Source organism: Vigna angularis, chromosome 9 (genome assembly GCF_016808095.1).
Source record: "Vigna angularis cultivar LongXiaoDou No.4 chromosome 9, ASM1680809v1, whole genome shotgun sequence".
Classification (NCBI taxonomy): Eukaryota; Viridiplantae; Streptophyta; class Magnoliopsida; order Fabales; family Fabaceae; genus Vigna; species Vigna angularis.
Window position 1 is genome coordinate 2,977,999 of NC_068978.1, and position 24,671 is coordinate 3,002,669.

The following is a 24,671-nucleotide window of genomic DNA, read 5'->3' on the forward strand; positions in this document are numbered from 1 at the left end:
ATGACGGTGACTCGAAATGGAAGGCGTGAAGGGCATAATTGGATGGAAGAAAGAAGAGGGTCTCTAATGATTGTGGCCACTGTTCTTGCAACAATGAGTTTCCAAATTGCCATAAACCCTCCAGGGGGTGTTTGGCAATCTGACTCAGATGCAGAACAAGGTTGTGAACCTGGTAAAATATGCCTAGCAGGTACTTCAGTTTTAGCCTTTGGCAACAACAAGCAAAGGGGAAAATTTGAGATATTCATGCTGTTATGTACCATATCTTTCACGGCATCTCTCAGCACAATCATATTACTCATCTGTGTAGTTTCCCTTCGTAACAAGCTTATCATGTGGTTCCTCACCATTCTCATGTTCATCTCACTAGTTTGCACAGCAGGAGCCTACGCGATTTGCATTTGGATGATTCTGTATCCTCTCGGTGAAGCAGTTCAACTCGCCACCTCAATTTATGCAAGGTTTTGGGGAGGATTTACTGCTTTGGTGTGTGTGGGTTTCTTCTGTCGCCTTGCGTTTTTGTTTCTGAAGAAGTTTTTCCGCTTCTTGTGTTGCCGCTAGAACACTGTATACTGAGAATCCACGTCTCAAACATTCACAAAACCTAGTACAGGATCTGTTTGACCTGGGTTTAAATTTCTTGTGATAACATTTTGTATATCTAAGTTTCATTTTAGGGATTGATATGGAGAGAATCTGGTAGAGAGTTAAATTATAACTTTTATGGATGGTAGATTTTATTCGGATTTTTATTTTACTGAGCTTATGTAGATATATTACAAAGATTTTTAATATATTTTAAAATATTGATTTGAAAACATAATAAAAAGATATACTAAAAATTTAAATTCCAAAATTTCACACTAGTATAATTTTGTTGAGAAAATATTTATAAAATAGATAAATTGTTCGAAACGTATAAAAGTGGATAAGTTATTTAAGAGAAGTTCACTTCAATTTTAAAGTTGTCTTTCACAAGTAATTCAACCTTTTTATTTTAAACCAAATATAAATGTCATATTTAATATACATATTTTATATTTTTTATTAAAGTTATTATGTTTGGGAAAAATAATTACAATTTATTAGGTATGACTTCAAAAAAAGTTTTATTAAATACAAATTTTAATAAAATATATATATATATATATATATATATATATATATATATATATATATATATATATATATATATATATATATATATATAAACAAAGTTATATATACCAAACATGATTTTTATTTGTAAAAAATAAAAAGTTGAAATCATCTTTTTGATGGATATCTTACATAATGTTAAAGTTATTTTACCATTTATTCATTCTAATATTTTGTTGGTAGAATGGTAAATTTTTCAGCAGCATATGGATTGATGAATGTTTTTATTTATATCGTATGGTAAAGTAAAATTGTGTGGAAAAGTTTTGGTATCGATCGTGTGGTGAAGAAAATGAATAAGTGGAGAAGATATTTATGTCAATTTTAATATTTGTGATTGAATTGACTAAGAGTTGAATGAATCGCCCGTAAAGTTTCATCATGTTTTTATGTAATATTAAATTTGTGATAACATAAAAATAATAAACGAACCAGTCGAATAAGTTATACCAAGTTGTAAAATTCAACATATATCTTTCACAGGTCACTCTTTGGATCAAGCTTCAACAGGTCATATTAACTCTTTTTGCAACTCTCATAATCATTGCAATCTTGCTATCACTCCTAATTAAGTATGGCAGATCACGATTGGGTATTATTGAGTTGAGATATAAGAATACCAATCCAATCCACCACAGTTAAAATTTAACATTTAAAATTTATTTGTGTTCGTTTAACTTGTTATAAATTAATCGATTGAAAAGCCTTTTAACGTCATCCTTTAGACATCTGATCATCGAATATCTAACGTAAAAAATGATCGGTGACATTATAATTAAAATCACTATTTAGACGTCGGCTGGGAGTCGCCGACGTCTAAAGAATATTACACGGGGCCCTTCAATTGGATGCCAAAAATAGACGAATGAATAAAAATATTAATATTTTAATTGGTTTTAGACGTCCGGGTTCAGGATACCCAATGTCTAAAACCTATTTAAACGTCGGGGCCCACCACTGGACGCCAATGAGGTAGTCAGAATTCCAAAAGTTACTATTTAGACATCCGATTCCGCCACACCGACGTTTAAAGTCTTATTTAGACGTCGGTCTCTCCTAACCCGGACGCCAAATGTGTCCACTAAAATTATATTTTAAACTCTTTAGACGTCGGCTAGGAGGGGGCCCGACTTCTAAACTCTTTAGACGTTGGCCGGCGATTTTCAGCATTTTTTGCCGACGATTCTTGCGATTTTGAACGGTGGACTCCTCCATTTTCCTCCATTGTGTTTTTGAACGGTGCACATGCAGACGTCTAATGAATTACATAGCCAAAATTCATCCAGGACATTAAACGTCGGCCGCCCACAGTCAGATGTCTATATAGACGTCTGACATGTACTATCCGACGTCTATATAGACGTCTCACTTGTATTATCCGATGTCTACATTGACGTCTCCTTATAAGACGTCGGTGCGGGATCAGACGTTAAAAGCCCTAAATAACCGACATTAAAAGCATTTTCTGCACTGGTGCGAATTCGAATAACTCGAATTAAATATGGATGGATTTAACTTGTTATAAATTAATCGAATTTGAATAACTCGAATTAAATATGAATGGATGGTGGGTTACCGTTGAAAAATCACAAAAAATATCTCAGAACAAATAAATATACTAAAATCCTTATAATCATCACCACCACTAGTTTGGCAGCGGCGTCCCCCACATCCTAGCCAGGGTCCAACAGACTTAAACTCTAAGCACGAGAGCTATATCATCTTTGTAGACAGATAAAATTTGTTCTTCAAAGGCGAAATATCGATCTTGCCAAGCGGCAGACTATGAGCAGAAAACGATGGCACGGTGGTGATGGACATGGATGCAGAAGTAGAAGAGCATGGAGTTGTATACAATCCGTGAGAAGAGGAGACATAACTGCCGTCCAGACACCACTAATTAGACATGTATGAATTAATAGATCATGGAAAAAAAGAAAATAAAGGACAGAAAATGAAGAAAAGGAAAGTGTAATGGGATTGTTAGAATAAAGAAAAAAACTTAAAAAGCGTAATAAAATTTATAATAAGATTGATTGATGTACGGGGATGCCCGGACAGTCTAGACGATCGGTGCATGAGCAGCGATAAGGTTGTTCGGCCATGGTAGGTGTTTCCAAACATGATTAAGGTAAAACACTGATTAAGGGTGATTGGGCTGTGGTTGGGCCGCGATTAAGGCTTCGTTAATCCAAAGCCCATGAGCAAAACTATAAATACAAGTCAAAGGTAAGAGGTAGGGAGGTTCATTAATTACGCATTTATTACAGCACTTAAATTACCGATTGGACTATCATTGACTTTGGCATCGGAGCACCTTTAGCAGGTACACCTCCGATCAGTGCACAAGAGATTGAACAAAGCTTGATTGGACGGAGAGAGCAGAGAGAACGTGGACCGGACGGCGTCTGAAAGAAATTGTGCAAGACTTAGGTGACTCGACTCTATACCAAAACAATTGATAAGACAGAAGAAATTTGATTGTATAATAATATATTTATAAAATAACTTATATAGGTTGTTTCATCATAAAGTAATACAATACACTTATATATCATATAATTTGATTGGTATATATCATAAGGTTTAAAGAATAATTTTGATACGTTATTTTAAAGAAGAGAGTACCGTTTATACAATATTATATATCAACTTTTCTCATTAATCTCTTTTTCATTTCAATAAAAAAAATTAAATTAAATAACGTTTTTTCCTTGTTACTTCCAGCTAGAATTAGATGAATACCTTTTTTTTTTTCTACTAACTCACATGCAAATTATAGCAAATATATTTGCTTTAATTTTAAACTTGTATTATCTTTGATTAAAGAAAAACAATAGTTGATTTAATCTTTTTATTACTTACTCATAAATTTGATCAATTCTCCTATAGTACTCCAACGTCATATACGGTTGAAACAATTTATACAGTAAAAACAATCCATTTTATGGAAAAATCGTATTTGATTCCTCTCACGGACAAGAGTTAATCTAAATAGTATTATTATTTGATGCAGTGTGTTGGAAAACCCGAGAAGAAAAACAAATCTAAAAAATTCTGTGAACTTTTATGACTTTGCCTTTGGCCATCATGTTTACCAAAAATGAAAAGAAAAGTAACTTGTTTTTTTTTTTTTAACAAGACTGTAAACAGAGTTGTTATAGTAGATTTATGAAAAAAAAAAGGAAAATTATTGTTAAAAATGTCAGCTTCAATTTTTATTAGAATTTAGAATTCTCCACTTTGTTTTCACCCTCTTATCTCGTTTCAAAAATGGCTTCGTGGAGCTATATATTTTATGCTTTCGAATATTTTGTACCTATAACTGGAGCCTTTCAAGCTTTGATTTTGTTGGAATTAATGGCTGCAAAACCTTCCAAGTTGGTTAATGAAAAAGAGTATTATTCTAGTGATATATTGGACTAATTATTCATGAGCATTTGTGAAGATGGTGGAGAATGAACTTTATTCGACTTTATTGTACTGCATATTACAATGAAGGACAATCACGTAGCGCATTGGAATACCAAAAAAATACCCTTATTACTTCATATCTGTGTTGATTCTTGCTATATAAAAGATTCTTTATGCTCCTCAAGGAGCACATATTCTTCCAGCACTAAACTCCACTAATGGTGGTTTTCATTTTGTGTGGATCCTAAGATGGGTATGCGTATGCTTCTACAAATGGAATTTTACAAATGATTAATTACTTGGATTAATCATTTTGTAGGCATAATTTATAGATTTTGTTCAAGATTTTTCTTACGCTTTCAATCTTCAATTTTTGGAGTGTTTGTCCTCCTTTAAAATAAAAAGATTGTACTGGTAGGAAAGGTTCTGACATTCAAGTCAGTTTCTCACGTTAACAAACAATAAATGTATAATTAATAAAAAATTTAATTAATTTATCTCCTAAAATACATTATTTATAATTATAATTTATGAGTTTTTTACTTGAATGAACTTAGATCTATTAGTCTAAATACATACTATCTCCCCGATTTATATTATCTTCTTGATTGTCATAATTAATCATGAATCATGATAACTAAGTGTCTTAATAATAATAAATCAAGTACAGATAGACTTAATAATTTAATATGTGTTCATCCCAAGAATAGATCAATATTAAGTCATACAGGACAATTTACTCACTGAGCTCTCCCTTCACATTAATTTCACACCTGTCATATAAATAAATATATAGTATATTTTTATATTATAATTTGTATATTTATAAAAAAAAACAATTGTTTAGGCAATCTAAAAAAGGGGTCACTTTCCAATAAATATATGGAGGCTGACAATTATTTTCAATAAAACCAATTTTTATTGAATAATTTAATTCAATATTTTATTATTAATTTTAAAAAAAAAGTTCTCAAAGTATATGTTTGAATCTGTTGTGAGAATATATATATATATATATTTTTTATTGGAGGAAATAATATATGAAATACAGGATATAAGTAACACTTATCATTACATCACTCTTTAGTCAACAAATGACATCATAAGACAAACTTGGCAGTGGATTTTCACCACATCACATTTTTAAAATTTTGCATATATATGTGTGTGTGTTTCACTTCCTCAAAATCACATTTCACCGTATTTCACTTGCTTTGCGAGCTACCATACTAAACTATCAAAGGTATGTCAGATTTTGTATCCCTAATTAATGAATCCTATATTTTATTTTACTTTTCATCTTGTGTACTCTGGAAATTTATGTAGAACTTTAAAGTTGTAGAATTGAAGTGTCAACTACTTTCCTTTTTAGGGTCACCTTAATTTTTTTATGCACAAAAAAGAATCATCCTAAATTTGAACTGTCATGAAAGAAGACTATTTTTTCTGTATCTGAACTCAAAAACAATCTATCAAGTTGCAACTACTCTATAATCTTTCAAATATATCATGCCTGTATTTATAACTCTATTGTTTTCTATAGGACTTTAGTTGCACGTGTAATATGCATAAATAAGTGCATGCAACTTACAGCTGTAACATGAAGTAGGTGAAGGCATGGAAGATCCATCAGTTACTGTGAACGTTGAAGGTGAGAAGAAGGAGGAGAGAAAATGGTGGGGAAAGCCTGTGAAAAAGGTAGTGAATTGGCTGACACACAAGGATAAAGATAAATGGCCGAAGGAGTTGAGGGGTAACCTTTTTTTGGTGGCTACGGTAATCGCAACAATGACCTTTCAAAGTGCTCTAAATCCACCGGGTGGCGTTAGACCGGCAAAAGATGGTGGAGGAAACGTGGTTTGTGACGACAAGATACATCCATGTCCTGGAGAATCTGTTCTGGCTTATACAGATTCAGATAATTATACCTACTTCCTTATTTCGAACACAACATGTTTCATATCATCCTCGGCTGTTTGTCTCTTGCTGGTGAGTGGATTCCCTCTAGACCACAGATTTATCAGCTGGCTTTTGTCAATAGGCATGTGCATCACCATCAGTAGTCTTGCTCTAACCTACATGTTTGGTGCTCAAATGGTTACCCCTGATCCTGTTTGGGAAGAATCCACCTCCATGTTTCAAAACGTTTTCTATATTTGGATAGCGTTGTTAGGACTCGTTGCTCTTGTTCTTTGCCTGCGTCTGTTTGCTTGGATTCTCACCAAACGGATTAGCAGACCTAAACAGTGAGATATCAGACCTAAACTGCACCAGCTTATAGAACATTATGCAGTATTATATATATGAATAAAGAAATGAATTTGCATGTTTCAAGTATCATGCTTGGTTTTGTTTTTCAAACATCAAAACACCCAAAACATATTGATGTTACTTTACTGGTCGAGTTTTTAAAATGGAATTTCCATGTTAAGATGTCCAAATTGCTGATCATAGATTCAATATTTTATCATAAAAACATCTCTAAAAAGTAGCATTAGTTTAAGGCAATTTGCAAGATTCTAGCCTTCCATGTTCATATGACAAAACAAAATGAATCATACAAATGAGACAAACTAAAGCTTAAACAGGAAAGTCTAAATTCGATTTATAGAAGAGAAATAGAAAATTTAAACAACACCGATATGAGCTCCCTATAGCAGAAAATGATGATACAGTAAACAGAGAAAAAACCCATAAAATGCTTTCAAAAGAAGAACAATGATCGAGTAGTGATAAACATATTCACCTTTTATTTTGATACATATTATAAAAATAAAATAAAAAAAATTATATTTAAAAAAAAAGAATAATATGAAATAAATATAAAATATTAGTTTCTATTTTGAGTATAGAATTGAAGTCCCTTACTTAAAGCACTCCAAGTTGTCTTGTAGACCGGACGGGTTCCCTAGTGATCCTTCATCCTCTAAGTTACGTTGTTCGTTCTCCCTCCTCCTTCCAATCCGTGTGGGTGGATATCTGTCAAAGACACTTTGACGCTCAAGTTAGTAATGTAACTGAACGGTTGGCACAAAGTGATACATATATTATGTATCGTGATCCTAAAGTCATACCTGAAACCTTTATTTATACTAGTTGTGTTTACTTTTCGCTGGCCCAATAACGACCCAATCACGTCTTAATCTGCATTGGGGGTTTAATGAGTCAATACCACTAGGCACAACCTGGGAGGACATCTTGGGAGGATGTCCTGTTTGGATGGACTTGGAAGAACGACCTGGAAGGACAACTTGGTTGGATGGACTTGGAAGGACTTCGAATGATGGCCTGAGTGGACGACTCTATGAGGACGACTTGGGTAGACAACCCTGGGAGAACGACCTAGTTGGATGGACTTGGAAGGACAGTCTGGGACAACCAGAGAAAATGTTCTGAGAGGACGACTTGGTTGGACGAACTTGAAAAAATGACCTAGTGCGGCCTAGAAAGATAACCTGAAAGGACGGTTTGAGTGGATGACCTGAATGGTGATTGGTACCACGACAGACTGTACAATACACACCGGTGTGGTGGACTGTACGGTACATTTTTTTTTCCCTTTTTTTTTTCTGAGTTCCGTTATAGAATTTTTATACGCCTGTCTATCAATTCTCAAACCCATGCAATTTTGAATTAATCAACTTCTTACGTGTTTATCTTGCGCTCAATCCCTTAAGAATAATGTGTCACTTATCCAAGATTACTCCTTCATTTATTAGCCTCTAATTCGGGTCTCCCATCATTTTCATTCATTACAAAAATTTTATATACTTTTAAAAAAGTAAAAAATAATAATAATAATAATTACAACAACAAAACTTTTATCAGAGACACTTCTTCTTCACCAATCGTCTTCTATACTCTAAAATCTTGACTCTAAATACAACACCATTTTCATACCATATTAACCAAAAGCTAAGACCTTCTAATATTCTTTTTATCTTTCAGCTTACTTTTTCTAAAGAAATCTAGCATGACAAAGTGACCCGAATACTGCTATAAGCCCTTTTCAATTAAAAAGGTGAAATTGACGGTTCTTAATCTATTCACTTAAAAAAAGTGAATTAAATTAATTGTTTTGTTAAAAGTATATTAAGATTAGTTTTTCCATAAATACTTTTAAAAGAAAATAAGGTATTTTTTATTCATACTTAAACTAATGTTAATTCATAGGAAAAATAATATTTTTTTCTCAGTTAGTATTTATTGAATGAGGTCACAAGTTAATACTTGTTTAGTTATGATGTCTATTAATTTTGTATTAATTAGTGTGTGAGAGGATATCAAAGACCTTTGCCAACATTTATTTTGATCTTCCCTCACAACATCGACGCCACAAATACCAAAGTTATTAACTTTTTCATAATGTCAGATTAATCTTATCTTATCCTAACAAAGTTAGATTATAATATTATCTTATCCTAACAAAGTTGTTAACTTTGACCTCGTCTCTTTCATGGTCAACCCAACTTTTTTGGCATTTAGGACTTGCTGTTGGCTCTAAATAACGTTCCCAACATTCTTCTATTCATCCATATATAAGTCTCTTTTAACATAACCTTCTCTCGATCTCTCTCACACGTGACTTTTATTTTTTAAATTTACATATAATAATGAATCTTTTGCCAAAAAATTCAATAAAAAATAAACATAAATTCAATTTACACGAGGGCTCGTATCATTTTCAATTAAAAAATTTATTTAAATTATTTTCTGAAATAAAGTAGGTGTTATAATTTATTGTTTCGAAATTAATAAATAAAAAAGGCTAATTTAAACGTTACCACCGAATCAATATTATACGATTTTCTTACAACGGTCTTGAATGAATGATGACGATCAAATCTCATCTTAGCTTTATTTCATTTTTTTTCTAATAAAAATAACTTTTAATTTTAACCATTAATATTCGGACGGGTGTGATGTGAAAGGTTGGAAATTGAAAAAGAAAATATCATGACAATGCCATGCGAAGACTCCAGAGGATAAACACACTGATTTATACTAAACTTCTGGGCATACCCAAATTTAATATGCATAAATTGCATAAACACACTGATTTTTCCCCCTTATCAATCATTATAATTGTTTCCTCCAATAGGGATAAACATGACATCTAAAAATGGAAATTAAAAACAAAAACATATTTCATGTAAGCATGACTTTCAAAAATAAAAACATAAATCATACACATAAACACAATCTTCTATAAATAAAAAAGAAAAAAAACAAATAGAAATGAAACTCTTGTCAAAACTCTTATAAAAACGATAAAAAATCTAGTCATGAAAACTTTGCGTTCTTCGTGAATCTGCATAGAGAAAGTCAGAAACATAAAAAATCTCAAATAGTAACAACCAGAAATTTCATTCCCAATTAGAAATCTCGTTTCCAATTTCAAGAATCCTAATTTAATTTTCAGAAATTCCATTTTTAATTTGGTTTTCAAGAACCCTAATTTCCTTGTTCAAAAATTCAATTTTCAGAAACATTAATAATTGAGTATCTTACTTTTGCACATGTATGACGTGGAGCCAGAATTTCCCCCATGAAGGTATATGCATTACACCACCATGATCGGGAATCCACTTTATATCGTTAGCACAAGCATTAGGTCCTTCTCCGAGAATTCGCAAACATATATAATTAAGTGCAGTGCAAAACATGGTGCTGTGACTTTCTGTGTGCAGTCCCCAACCTCCATCTTCGTTCTTCAAATGTTTCCCAGTTAATTTTCAGAAAAGATAATCAGACTAATCCACAATTTTAAATTAAATATATATATATACCTGGTGAATGTATGTGTAGCGAAGAATTTCTTTACGATGTTCTTCTGAGAATACTGAATCAAGATGTCCTGTAATGTATAAACAAATGACCTGCAATATTGTTATACAAAGAAACTTATATAAATACCAAATTCTCAGTTGAATAATTTCAATTGATTATATTTTTTATGATTACGTATATGAATTTTGATATAGAAAGTACAATTTAAAATAAAAATGTTATAGAACTTACCAATGCTGGAGTAAAGAAGAGGGAAACTGCAAGGTGAGCAGGCCAATGGCAATCACTGTGTGTTGCAAGCACTTCACAGCCTATGATATTGACCAATGGAAGGGCTTCGATCACTTTGTCTTCGATGCTCGTGTAAGTCTCTCTTCTTTCCTTAGTTACTGTTTCAAAACCACTTTTTCTTCATCGTTTATCGAGTATAATCAATAATTAATTATTTTTTATTTTGGTTCCGGTACAAACATACCAGTCATGTTTATTATATGGATAATGATAATTATATATTATATACAACACAAATGCATTACTACAATGTCAAAAGCTTTCATTTTTCCCTCATGCTCTTTGATTTTTCCCTCCATGCTCTGCTAGAGATTTTAGTTTTTCTTTCTTTTCATATTTGTTTGTTGTTACGTGTCCATGAAATATTGGAACTCAAGTCATCATATCTGTCATGTGAAGTTTGCTCATTGATTTAACTCACAAAAAGTTGTTGTGATTAGCAGAGGGAGAGAGAATAATACATTTTGATTTTTAAATTTAAAATTTATTTAACAAATAAAAAAAGTTGTTTGAGGAATTCATAGGAGCACAAGAGAGAAAGGAAAAGCTAACCCCGTTGGTTATTTAACGAAAGAGAGAATATTAACCAAAAATTTATTAAGTGAAAATTAATTTTATAAACTTTTAAAATAAGAGACTAAATTGACATTATTTAACAAAATTGAAGATAAAATAGACTATTAAACCTAAGAATTATAAGAATTATTAAACTTATTATTAGTAATACAAAACCTGTATAAAAAATATTTTCTCAAAAACATTTTAAGAAAGAAAATATAGAATGTAAAAAATTTTCATGCTAAAATTAAATTTTGTAAAAATTTAGAAATTTTTTCTTAAATATGCGCCATAAATATAAATTACTTTTTTGTATAAAATCCTCTCAATTTTGTTTTATTTTATTTCATAAGCCAATGCTATCTTTTATATTATAAATGTTTGTAGGGAAGTTGTATCCGAACAAATCTATTATAATAATGATAATAATAATAATAATAATTTACATATTAATTACTGGTAAAACAAAAATAACTTTTTTTGTGGGGCCATCTTTATTCAAAAGCACAATCCACTATTAAATAATTATGGCTTTTGTTCTTTGTGTGGGTCTTACGGGCATGCTTTTGGTGCGATGCATCCATTATTAATTGCTTTTGAATCTAAAAAATTTGTCCCATGCATGCTAATAATTTCTACAATCTTTGTTTGCTCGCTAATCATATCTTCAATGCAGACTAATCTTTTGACAAAAGGAAAATTAGTACATTTGTTTTGACAAATATGATGGGATATGTTTTGAACAAAATTGAGGATAAAATTGATCATAATCATAAATTATTCATTTCATAATGAAAATATACAAATAGACTCTCAATAAATAAAAAAAATAATTGTTTAGATGAACGATGTACTACAACAACTTGCATTCTAAAGTCACTTTTCAATGAAGTGATTCAAACATCCACGAAACTGATTTTGCAAATTCCCACCATACCCTTATTTCTTAGCCTTATGAACAAGTTTTGCAGCTATAAATGTATCCTTTTCTGGCTTCAACAGCAGCATTCACTTGAGCCAGAGCTTCGTTGCAAAAGGAAATAAACTAATAGCATCTTCAGCTTTCATACTAAGAAAGATAAGGTATGTCTTTTAATATGTGTTTGTGTGTGCACTTGTTATGGATATTTTTTTTATGTAAGAGAACACTTAAAATTACCATGAGAGGTTGTCAAATACATATAGATATGAAAAAAATAAAGAAAGAAAAGGAGGAGGAGGAATCATTCTGTCTTTAACGGATTCTGGGATCTCACTCTTTTCAAGTATAAAAACCAATTACCTCAAAAACATTATACCTAGAATGACCAAACAACAGTCTGTCACAAAAAACAACAGAGAAAACTCATTCGTTTCTATCAAACAATATACACGTTGTTGTGTTGTGTTTTTGGAGTAGTATTTTAAAATTCTCATGTATCACTGAGATTCATAGATTTCAAACAAGTAATAGAAATAGACTCGTGTGTGCAATCCTTTGATTCTCCTTGCACATGGCATAATGAGATTGAACTTACTCAAAACTCTTTTAAACCCTTTATTTTATTTGTTTTTAATCCATGGCATGAAAAGTAGTTAAAGCAAAATAACTGAATAATTAAACCTGATAAATATTGAAATGATTATGAGACATTCATGTAATTAAATTTAATTGCACAACATAACAGATTTAGACATATTAACCCTAGCTGATGAAGTGCAGAACTGATAAGGTGATTATGAGAGGTATATCCGTTACAATGGAGGATAAAAGAGAGTTGAAAGAAGAGAAGAAATGGTGGAAAACATGTATAGAAAATATGGGGAATTGGCTGGCAAACAAGAACAAGGATGAATGGCTGAAGGACATGAGAGGGAATCTGAGTTTGGCTGCAACCATAATCACAACCATGACCTTTCAAACTGCTATTAATCCACCAGGTGGTGTTAGACCAGCGACAGAGACTGGACATGTGAAATGTACACCAACGGTAGAAGGTGATCCATGCCCAGGTGAAGCAGTTCTAGCTGTAGTTTTCCCAGATGTTTATATCAGATTCCTTTTGTCGAACACTATATGCTTCGTTTCATCCTTAGCTGTGTGCCTTTTGCTTGTGAGTGGCTTCCCTCTGAATCATAGATTTTTCACCTGGCTTCTGTCAATAGGCACCTGCATCACCATGACCAGCCTCACAGTGACCTACATGATTGGTGCAGAAATGGTCACCCCTTATCCCGTCTGGTACACCACCGATACCATGTTTAATAAAGTCATTTATATTTGGTTTTCACTTCTAGGACTCGTCACACTTGTCCTTTGTCTGCGGCTATTTGTTTGGATTTTCACTAAATGCATTGACAAACGTAAACCATGAACTTCTGCTCATTCACTCTCCTTCACTGTACGTTGCATGCATATGTTATTGTTATGCATATCCCTATGTAAATCAGTAGTTTGCGTATGAATCTTTAAACTATGTATCAATGTTTCTCTATAATGATCTTTTTGCTTAGTGTTTATATATATGCTTTAATAATCTTGATGTTTTCTGTCCGTAACCGATTATAACTTTGGAGATTATACCAATATGTATATCTAAATGTTAAGCTGGACAACAAGGAGAATGGTGGGATGAACACGGACCATAAGCATGACAAAGGATGCAATTGTGTATAGAAGTGGGGGAAAGGAAGCGATGTGCAAAGGGTAGAAAAGGAAAGTTGAATCTGTAGGTGTAAATAAAAGGAACAACACGAAATATGAGAACAAAATGAGGTGTAAGGAGTAAAAATATGGTGTACCCCAATAGCATATTCTGATTTTTTTCAAAGCAGTAAGAAATGCATGGAGGCACACCAGTGTGTATGAATGTGTCTAACGAATACTGCATTTTGCTAGGACTATATTGCAGTGATGAATAGTATAGGTTCATATACACACAACTAACAAAAAAAAAAAACTATTTAAATAGTAATTAATTTTAGAGATAAAAATAATTAGTTATTATTGTGAGAATGTAGAAAATTATATTTTACAATTAATAATGATTTAAAAATAATGATCCTTTGTTATTTTAGTATAAAATAAGTTTATATAAATAAAAAGTTTTATAAATGAGTTTTATTACATTAATTCTCTAAAAATTACTTTTTTATAATTCTTTCACTTCTTTATGCGAGTTCTTACTCTTCGTTTATCTAATTAAGATTTGAGACACCACAAATAATCTTCGCATCGAGTTCTATTTGGATGTTTTTTTTTGCTCTTTTCTTGGGCCAAATATATCTTTCTTACATGTGATTGACTTTCTTTTGCTTGCATATATCGTCCTAGTCTTCTATACAACTATGTATTGACTAATGATCATTATGATAGGTCCTAATATTTTTGTGGTGTTTCTATGCATAAATTGAATATCTTGTAAGTTCATAAATGTTTAGCTATTTGAGCAGTTTATTCAAGTAAGGAAGGTTAAATTTATAGTCTCTATATGTTGTTTTATGTTGCAATTATTAGTTGTAATTTTCATGTGTTGCTAGAATGAATTGGAGATAAAATTGGCTTTTTCTACAAAAACTAGTTTTGTATGTAAAAATTAATGTGGTATTGTGTGAAATGGATGACAATTATATATTAGAATGGTTGTAATTGATTATAATTTGCTTCTGTGTGAATGAGAGAATTGAAATTTGAACAATTGAGTGTTAGTACAGGCTCATTATATGTAAAAATGTTTTGAACCAAAGCATGTAGGGGAAAGTATCAAATTAATCAATTGAACAGGTCAAATTCCTTCCATCACAATATTCTTTTTCTGGTTTCTGATAAATCACTAAGTGTGATGGGGAAGTGCATACCTAGAGAGAATATACTAAATGACATTTAAGAGAATGGGAAAGAAATTAAAAATGAAAGAGATTAAGGAAGCGGAAACTTATGATTTGAAGATGCGCCACTTGAAGGAAGCTCCAAGATAAGCATCAAAGGAGGACCGTCACTTGTTTGAGCAAGATAAGGTCTGCCCAAAATAGGAACTTTGGAGACAAAATACTATCTCAAAGAAGATTGCAAAAGTGCAAATCAACTCAAAATTCAATTGATTCAAGGTAAGGTCGCTACAAAGGAGACCCCTTAGCCTTCTTATATAGCCCTTGGAGTGAGTTTGGAAAATGGAATTAAGAGATGTGAGACTTATAAGTCTCAAGGCTGGCCAGCAGTTGCAACACTTCTCCTTGGTGCTTGGAGTCCCACATTACTTAATTCTCTCCATCCAAAAGGGTTTATAAGCCATCTAGATCTCCTAAAGTTCAAAACATAAAAGTTAGCTATACTACCTTACGCTACAAGCTAAGACGCCTTCTTTCTCTTCTTTTCTTTTAAGACCAAGCCATGGAAAGTCCCACATTGCTTGTGCTTAAACGAAAAGAAAGGCTTATAAGCATATATTCAACTAGAACTAAAGAAAAGATACAAAGAGGCAAATACAAGCCTATGAAATCTATTCTACTCTTTTTATGCTTGCTGTCACTTTGAAAACTCTTCATTGTTGCCCCACTTTGAAAACTCTTCATTGTTGCCCCATCTATGATCATATCAAAGTGGCAGTAGACTACAGTTGAGTGTCAGGCTCATTGTGCATGTCTAAGACCATTTTAGCTTTAGATCGTTGAGCGCCAAATCGTACTATTGAGCGTCATGTTTTACAAATGCTTTGGCGCTTAGTGACAACATAACACCAATGAATGGAAACTTTGAACTGCAAGTTTTGGAGCATTTTAGCTCTAGGACGTTGAACACCAAGAAGTGTCGTTGTGTGATAACTTTTTGGCAAGTATATCAAATCGTTCAAGTAATACAGTGAATTAAGTTAAGAGTATCGTTCTCCCAAGGGAATTTGAGTTATGTTATTCAATTAAAATTATTTATCAAGATCAATTATTGATAACATTTGAGATTTCAAATTGGAAATTAGCATGAAATTAACAACGTACAAAAATTTAAGATCGAAAAATACGATAAAAGATCACTGGAATTGGTCTTTGACTAACATTATAGTAAAATCCTAGACGACATATATATTCTCTGTTCAAGCATTCACATAAGAGTATCTTGGTTTAATTCCTTAAAACAAGGTCTAAAATTATCTATTGAATTATTAATTCATCAGATAATTTTGCATTAAATTCAGATGTTGAGAATAACCAAAAGCACAGAAGTTATTCCTAGCTTAGTTACTTTTAATTTCTTTTCTTACGTTTCTAGTTCTAAAAATACTTCCCAGTATAAAAGAACTTTTAAACAGAATAATACTTCTGTATAATCAAAAGCAAGTCAAGAAAAGAACAAGAACAGAAACATATATTGCACAGGAAATTTACATTAATGTGTCGTCATATAACCAATTCCAATAAACAGAAAATTTAGCATATCCTAGACATCTCAAACGTACTCTTTACAGCAATTCCTTAAAGAAAGTGAAGTCTTGATGTCTTCAAAGGTCTCCTGATCGTCTCTTGAGTTCTTCAGTATTTTTCTTGCTTTTTCGTGTGTCAAAAGATGGTTTCTCCTTTCTGTCACGTCTTTTAAAGTCATTTAACTTCATTAATTCGCTCAGCGCACAGGTGTGTGTGCGCTGTGCAAATTTCCTTTAACTGTTGCACTTTAACTGATGTTATTCGCTCAGCGCACAAGTACTAGTGCGCTATGCGAATTTCCTTTTTCTGGTAGTGCAAATTTTGGCTTTCGCTTTGCGAAAATTGGATGACAAACTCCAAATTATACACCCTTTCCTACAATAATTTACATAACAATATACTTCCTATTACAACTTTTCACTGAGTAATAACATGAATAATTATAAGATTGAGATCAATTATAAGTGTAAAAACAACTCTTTTTCACACTTATCATTGTGTACCCCTTTTTGCAAGGAATGACACTAAGCACCAGAAATATCATTGAACGCCACTTCTTACGAGAGGTTTGGCGCAAAATGTCATCATTGAGTGTCATTTTTAATGTTGGCCTTGTTTTCTTCTTTGGCGGTTTGAGATAGATTTATAATGAACCTTATATATGTTTATCATTTTGGTTGTTATTTAATTGAGATGAAATTGTAATGTGAACATGTATGATGATGATGGTGTTAAAGGAATTTCAAGGAGAAATTCTTTTTTGTGGTAATTTTAGTGTATGCATTGATGTATAAGATTCAGTAAAGGGATATCATGTTACTTTAATAATCATTCAAACTCAAGAGTAGAATGTGTTATATGGAGAGTTGTAAGGCGTCCTAGTCAATGAGCTTGTTTGGCCCTAGATGCAAAGGAGATTAATCTGTGTGGTAGGGTGATAACCCCTTTGGCTATGACTCTATAAAGCATGGAGACCAGCATAAGGGCACACCTTTAGTGAATTTCGATGTCAAGGGCATGTATTCGGATAATTAAGAGTATACAGAGTCTTTAATTATATATTTGATTTTATTTTGCCAGTTGTATGACTTTGTTATGAAAATATATCTACTTATCATATGTTAATTTGTTTTATAAATTAGTTTACCCTCTCTTGTGTTGGTTTCCCTGTATTTGTTTTCTTCTTTTATCATAATCACCTTAAGTAGTGTAAGCATACGAGAAAGTATGTTATTGTTATCGTTTCTTTATTAGTTGTATTTCCTTTGTTTCTAGAATTTTAATAAAAAACTTAAGTTTTCTTGATATACCATAGTTTTCTTTTAAATTATATATTTATATCTCTTGTTATTATTATTATATCTCGGAATAACTCTAATAACAATCTTTAGATTATGAATTTTTTAATTATGAATTTCCTATTTTGAATATTATTATAAAATATCTTATTTTATCAGTTTTATATGTTTCTAAAATAGAATAATAATCTAATTTAGAAATAACTAAAATTTATTCGTATTTAAAATAATATTTATTATATTATAATTAGTTTTTGAATTAGATTCTAACATTAAAATACTAAGCTTTGACTAACAAAGAAATTAGTATTTAAATTGATTACTAATTAATTAGGCTCTAATTTGTTACTAACTTAATTTATTTTAAATATTTTTTATTAACTTTATTTGTTTTTAATATTTTTGCAGTTAATATTCATCAAACCAACAATTTAAACAAAGATAACTATAAAAATAAATAAATATCTTAATATTTGCTAAGTTGAAATTAATACAAATATTTTATTTAATAAAAAAGTTTAAGAATAATTTTGCGTAGTTTAGGTTTCTTTAAAAAAAATACACAATTAAATCAATATTTTATTGTAGTGATTATTTTCTTTGACTTACCCACTGTACACAAAATATAGAGAATATATTAAGATGATTGTAGTCAATCAAATAGGATATCAAATAACTAAGTTAAGATAATTATAGTCAAAATAGTTAAGATAACATTGATTGAGGTGAGTTAGTCACACACAAACAACATTTGAATCATGAACAAATTAATTTTAGGATTAAATATGTTTTTAATCTCTAAACTATCAAGCGAATTTGTTTTTAGTCCCTCTTTCAAAGTAAGCTACATTTTAGTCCTTCTTCTTAAGGAAACCATAATTTTTCGTCCTCCAAAACCAACGACGTTAAAAAGAAGCTGAGCTGGTTAACCGTGGAGTGCCACGTCATTTTTTTTCTCCCTCCATCACTGGCGTTGTCTCCTTCCTTGCATCTTCATCCCCGTCCACCGCCCTCCGCCCTCGTCAACTCTTTTTTCACCTTGTCATCTTCACCAACACGAACCTCCTCCACCACGCCAACGTCAACAGTTCTACTTCTACTAGCATTGCTACTGCAACTATTTTCAGAGAGTTCATTGTCGCTTTTCATGTTTGTTCCTCCAGCATTAACTGTTGTGTTGCCCCCATTTTGGCTATTGCTTCCATTGTTGCTTCCTGAAACACTTCTATTGATACAGATAAGGTTGTTTTTTATAAGTTGGAAAGATATGGTGATGACGATGCAAGTGGGGTCCATCATTCGTTCAGAGATCTGATTTAGAAGCTGAAAACACAAGATTTATTGCCTCTAATGGCACAACTTCTATTCTGGGAATAAAAGAACCAACTTTCCATCCATTCACAAGCAGAAAAAGAAACTCAATGAAAATTAACCAAAACTAAAGGGACAAATTGTGGAATTGGATCACGAGTCTGATTGAAAGAAACCCCATAAATTCAATTTCAGAGAAACAAACAATAAAAATAAAACACAGACCTTTGGGAAAAAAACCTAATTTGCATATTGGGGGCAAAACCAGTAACTGCGACGGTGAATGGACATGATCACGCTGATCACGATGATCATGTGGTCCAGCAGCCCTAGGATTCGGTAACTCGATTGGTGAATGGACATGATCACGATGCTTCTGCTTTGTGCAATTCTCTACAAAACCTTCACCACCAAGAACGCGCTGGTGGAGTCAAGTCCCGAGGTTGGCTCGTCTAGGAACAACAGGATCGGGTCGTGGATAATGTCGATGCCGATGGAAACTCTCTAACGCTCTCCACCTGATTCTCCGCGGTGACCTTCGTCGCCAATGACTGTTTTCGCAGCGTTTCGAAGACCTGGCTGCTCGATGAGAGCTTGGACACGGGTGTTTTTCTTCAACTTAGAGAGCGTGTGCGAAAGTCTGAATTTCGCTACGAACATCAAAGTCTCTTCCACAGTGAGCACAAGGAAGAGTAGGTCATCTTGCATCACATACGCAGAGATCACCTTCAGAAGACGTGATTCCAGTGTTTCGTCGTTTAGCACTACCGTGCCTTTTAAACTTCGCTTGGTGATTCGGTTCGCCAGCGCGTCGATCAGTGTTGACTTTCCAGAACCGCTGGCGCCGAGGACCGCCATGATCTCGCCGTTGCGCGCCTCGCCGGAGATATCGTTAAGCAGCGTCTTGGTTCGCCTGAACATGCTCTCGTCGACGGTAGGAGCCTCGCCAGGGGAGGGAGAAAAATTGGGAAGATTAACTGTGTCAGAAAAATAAATTGGCGTGGCACTCCACTGTTAGCCAACTCAGCTCTTTTTTAACGCTGTTGGTTTTGGAGGACGAAAAATTATGGTTTCTTTAAGGAGAAAGACTAAAATGTAGCTTACTTTGAAAAAGAAACTAAAAACAAATTCGTTTTATAGTTTAAAAACTAAAAACATATTTAACCCTTAATTTTATATTGAGATAGATGTAACAACGAGGAGAAATGTTATTTCAAAAGGAAACATATCGCCCAGAAGAAAAGTATTATTTTTTTTTAAGCACTAGAAGAAAATTACAATGTTAAGAATGGAATATACAGAAAACAACTACAAAATGATAGTGTTAAGATAACACAACACCCAAAAGTAAATAAAAGACAATAAAAAAAGTTCATAAAATAAACATTAATTACCCCTAATTTTCCTATTTTTCTTAAAATACGATTTAACGTAGTTAATATACATTTAAAAAAAAAGCTCGTAAAAAATAATAATTACAACAACAAAACTTTTATTAGAGACACTTCTTTCTTCACCAATCGTCTTCTATACTCTAAAATCTTGACTCTAAATACAACACCATTTTCATACCATATTAACCAAAAGCTAGACCTTCTAATATTCTTCTTATCTTTCAGCTTACTTTTTCTAAAGAAATCTAGCATGACAAAGTGACCCGAATACTGCTATAAGCCCTTTTCAATTAAAAAGGTGAAATTGACGGTTCTTAATCCATTCACTTAAAAAAAGTGAATTAAATTAATTGTTTTGTTAAAAGTATATTAAGATTAGTTTTTCCATAAATACTTTTAAAAGAAAATAAGGTATTTTTTATTCATACTTAAACTAATGTTAATTCATAGGAAAAGTAATATTTTTTTCTCAGTTAGTATTTATTGAATGAGGTCACAAGTTAATTAGAGCATACAAAGATATCACGTGCATTTTTTATTGTGTTGGAAGCAATGAAAACATTATAAGTTGAAAAATTCATATTAAATATAAATAAGTAAGATTAACTATATATAAGTAAAAAAAAATCCGAAAACTTATTGTCTTTTGAAGAAGATACTTTTTTTTATAAGTTTATATATAATAAATATCTCAGCTTCAATATATTTTTCCTTAAAATAACCACAAGATGTCAAAACAAAAATTTGTTTTAACTAGTCATGAAATCTACTAAATAATTTCGAAGAACAACAAAAAAAAATCTAGTGTACAATACATTCAATATTATTGTGTTAATCTCATTAATCCAACTTGTAAAAAAAAACGACAAAATATATTTTATATGAACGTTATCATTCTACTTTAAAGTAGTTAAGAACCTTAACGCTATTAATCACTAATGAAACAAATTACTAGTTTCAAAAGAAGCATAAATTAATTATTTGATTTATTCATTTCTACTATGATATTATTAACTTGTGAAATAAAAACTAATTCCTGTTCAATATCTCAATAACTTTATAGTATTATTAATAATACCAAACCTGTTTAAAATATATTTTCTCAAAAACATTTTAAGAAAGAAAATATAGTATGTAAAAAAATTTCACGCTAAAATTAATTTTTGTAAAAATTTAGAAAGTTTTTCTTAAATGATTAACATGTATAAATTACTCTTTTTTTTATATAAAATCCTCTAAAAAATTTTTTCTTTTATTTCATATAAGCTAATGCAAATTTTTTTATTTTTTAAACGTTTGTAGAGAAGTTTTATCCCAGCAAATCTATTATAATAATAATAATAATAACAATGATTTACATATTAATTACTTGTAAAACAAAAATAACTTTTTTTTTGTGGAAATAACAGGGTCTACGGCCATCTTTTTTCAAAAGCAAAATCCACCATTAAATAATTATGGCTTTTGTTCCGTGTGTGGGTCGCACAGGGATGCTTTTGGTGCGACGCATCAATTATTAATTGCTTTTGAATCTAAAAAATTTGTCCCATTCATGCTAATAATTTCTACAGTCTTTGTTTGCTAGCTATATGTTCAATGCAGACAAATCTATTCAATGTCTTTATGCATCAGAAAATTTGCAAAGGGAAAATTAGTACATTTGTTTTGAAAAATGTGATGGGATATGTTTCGAAAAAAATAGGATAAAATTGATCATAATCATAAATTATTCATTTCATAATGAAAATATACAAAATAGACTCTCAATAAAAAAACTTAGATGAACAATGTACTACAACAAGTTGCAGTCTAAGTCACTTTTCAATGAAGTGATTCACACATCCACCAAACTGATTTTGCAACTTCCCACCATACCCTTATTTTTCTTAGCCTTATGAACAAGTTTTGCAGCTATAAATGTATTCCTTTTCTGGCTTCAAAAGCAGCATTCACTTGAGCCAGGTTCGTTGCAGAAAAAGGAGGTATGTCTTTTAATATGTGTTTGTGTGTGCACTTGTTATGGACTTTTTATTTTTTTTTATGTAAGAGGAACACTTAAACTTACCATAAGAGGTTGTCAAATACTATATTGTGAATATATAGATATGAAAAAAATAAAGAAAGAAAAGGAGGATTTCCATTCATTCTGTCTTCACTCTTTTCAAGTATAAAAACCAATTATCTCAAAAATATTACCCTTAGATACTACCTAGAATGACCAAACAACAGAGAAAACTCATTCGTTTCTATCAAACAATATAGACGTTGTTGTGTTGTGTTTTTGGAGTAGTATTTTAAAAAGCTCATGTATCAGTGTGTTTTTGGAGTAGTATTTTATGATTGGTATATCAGCTACAATGGAGGATAAAAGCGAGTTGAAAGAAGAGAAGAAATGGTGGAAAACATGGATAGAAAAAATGGGGAATTGGCTGGGAATTAACGTGAACAAGGATGAATGGCTGAAGGACATGAGAGGGAATCTGAGTTTGGCTGCAACCATAATCACAACAATGACCTTTCAAACTGCTATAAATCCACCAGGTGGTGTTAGACCAGCGAAAGAGACTGGACATGTCAAATGTAGAGGATCTGAAGATGGTAATCTATGCCCTGGTGAAGCAGTTCTAGCTGCACTTTACCCAACTGTGTATTACAGATTCCTTCTGTCCAACACTGTATGCTTCGTTTCATCCTTAGCTGTGTGCCTTTTGCTTGTGAGTGGCTTCCCTCTGAATCACAGATTTTTCACGTGGCTTCTGTCAATAGGCACCTGCATCACCATGACCAGCCTCGCTATGACCTACAAGCTTGCTGCAGATATGGTCACACCTGCTCCCGTCTGGGAAGCCAACGATACTACCGTCTTTGATAAAGTCATTTTCATTTGGCTTTCACTCCTAGGACTAGTCACACTTGTCCTTTTTCTGCGCTTCTTTGTTTGGATTTTCACTAAATTCATTGACAAACGTAAACCATGAACTTCTGCTCATGCACTCTCCTCTACTGTACGTTGCATGCATATCTTATTGTTATGCAATATCCCTTTGTAATTCAGTAGTTTGCGTTTGAATCTTTGAACTATGTATCAATGTTTCTCTATAATCATCTTTTTGTTAGTGTTTATGCTATAATAATCTTGATGTTTTCTGTCTGTAACTGATTATAACTTTGGAGATTATACCAATACTATGTATATCTAAATGTTAAGCCGGACAACAAGGAGAATGGTGAGATGAACAAGGATGCAATTGTGTATACAAGTATAAATAGAGTGTTTTTGTGTTGTTATGTTAACAAATGGAAAACAAATTAAAACACACACAAGTGGGAGGAAGGGAAGCGATGTGGAAAGGGTAGAAAAGGAAAGTTTGAATCTGTAGGTGTAAATAAAAGGAACAACACGAAATATGAGAACAATGAGGTGTAATGAGTAAAACTATGGTGTAGTCCAACAGCGTATGATGATTTTTTTTCAAAGCAGTAAGAAATGCATGGAGGAACACCAGTGTGTACGAATATGTCTAACGAATACTGGATTTTGCTAGGACTAAATTACAGTATGAATAGTATAAGTTCATATACACACAATTAGAAAAAAGTACATTTACATAGTAATTAATTTTGTGATAAAAAATAATTAGATATTATTGTGAGAATCTATAAAATTATATTTTAAAATTAATATTGATTTAAAAATAATAACACTCTGTCATTTTAATATAAAATATATATATATATATATATATATATATATATATATAAATAAGAAGTTTTATTATTCTAAAATAAATAAATTTTCTAAAAACCACAATTATAAATTTTTTTGACAATTCTCCCTCTTTGTTTGTCTTATTAAGATACGAGATAATAGAAATAATCCTTTGCAACAAGTTTAATTTGAACGTTTTCTTCTTTTTTTTCTTGAGCCAAATATATTTTTTTATTACATGTGAGTTTTTTTTGTTTGCATGTACCGTTTAATCTTGATTAGTGATCATTATGATAGGTCTTGATCATTTTTGTGATGTTTCTATGTATAGATAAAACATCTTGTAAGTTTTGG

General features: G+C 31.7%; 4 protein-coding genes across 10 annotated transcripts; all 4 read left to right on the plus strand.

Moving 5' to 3' along the window:
- On the plus strand, window positions 1-561 carry LOC108320192 (uncharacterized). Its single transcript, XM_017551545.1, has one exon. The coding sequence runs from the start codon at window positions 1-3 to the stop codon at window positions 559-561; it is 561 nt and encodes a 186-aa protein (XP_017407034.1).
- A 5,178-nt stretch (window positions 562-5,739) lies between these two features.
- Window positions 5,740-6,909, plus strand: LOC108320204 (uncharacterized). 2 transcript variants are annotated; one of them, XM_017551568.2, is made up of 2 exons: window positions 5,740-5,815; window positions 6,116-6,909. In XM_017551568.2, the coding sequence occupies exon 2, from the start codon at window positions 6,190-6,192 to the stop codon at window positions 6,820-6,822; it is 633 nt and encodes a 210-aa protein (XP_017407057.1). In that variant the 5' UTR covers window positions 5,740-5,815; window positions 6,116-6,189; the 3' UTR covers window positions 6,823-6,909. The 2 variants fall into 2 exon arrangements, with proteins under 2 accessions (XP_017407057.1, XP_017407058.1); XM_017551569.2 differs by having other exon boundaries at window positions 5,744-5,815; window positions 6,182-6,909.
- Window positions 6,910-12,179: 5,270 nt separating this feature from the next.
- Window positions 12,180-14,088, plus strand: LOC108320203 (uncharacterized). 5 transcript variants are annotated; one of them, XM_052868955.1, is made up of 4 exons: window positions 12,212-12,294; window positions 12,879-13,203; window positions 13,357-13,432; window positions 13,799-14,088. In XM_052868955.1, the coding sequence occupies exons 2-4, from the start codon at window positions 12,903-12,905 to the stop codon at window positions 13,824-13,826; spliced, it is 405 nt and encodes a 134-aa protein (XP_052724915.1). In that variant the 5' UTR covers window positions 12,212-12,294; window positions 12,879-12,902; the 3' UTR covers window positions 13,827-14,088. The 5 variants fall into 5 exon arrangements, with proteins under 5 accessions (XP_017407055.1, XP_052724915.1, XP_017407056.1 ...); XM_017551567.2 differs by lacking the exon at window positions 13,799-14,088 and having other exon boundaries at window positions 12,214-12,294; window positions 13,357-13,714; XM_052868954.1 differs by having other exon boundaries at window positions 12,215-12,294; window positions 12,879-13,432.
- Window positions 14,089-22,384: 8,296 nt separating this feature from the next.
- LOC108320201 (uncharacterized) lies at window positions 22,385-23,759 on the plus strand. Of its 2 annotated transcripts, none has more exons than XM_017551561.2 (2): window positions 22,385-22,590; window positions 22,923-23,759. In XM_017551561.2, the coding sequence occupies exon 2, from the start codon at window positions 22,945-22,947 to the stop codon at window positions 23,584-23,586; it is 642 nt and encodes a 213-aa protein (XP_017407050.1). In that variant the 5' UTR covers window positions 22,385-22,590; window positions 22,923-22,944; the 3' UTR covers window positions 23,587-23,759. The 2 variants fall into 2 exon arrangements, with proteins under 2 accessions (XP_017407050.1, XP_017407049.1); XM_017551560.2 differs by having other exon boundaries at window positions 22,386-22,590; window positions 22,939-23,759.
- Window positions 23,760-24,671: the final 912 nt, after the last annotated feature.

Excerpts from the sequence above, each read along its gene's own strand:
- LOC108320192 (XM_017551545.1), top strand. The coding sequence starts at position 1 with ATGACGGTGACTCGAAATGGAAGGCGTGAAGGGCATAATTGGATGGAA.
- LOC108320204 (XM_017551568.2), top strand. The coding sequence starts at position 6,190 with ATGGAAGATCCATCAGTTACTGTGAACGTTGAAGGTGAGAAGAAGGAG.
- LOC108320201 (XM_017551561.2), top strand. The coding sequence starts at position 22,945 with ATGATTGGTATATCAGCTACAATGGAGGATAAAAGCGAGTTGAAAGAA.
- LOC108320203 (XM_017551565.2), top strand. The coding sequence starts at position 12,903 with ATGAAGTGCAGAACTGATAAGGTGATTATGAGAGGTATATCCGTTACA.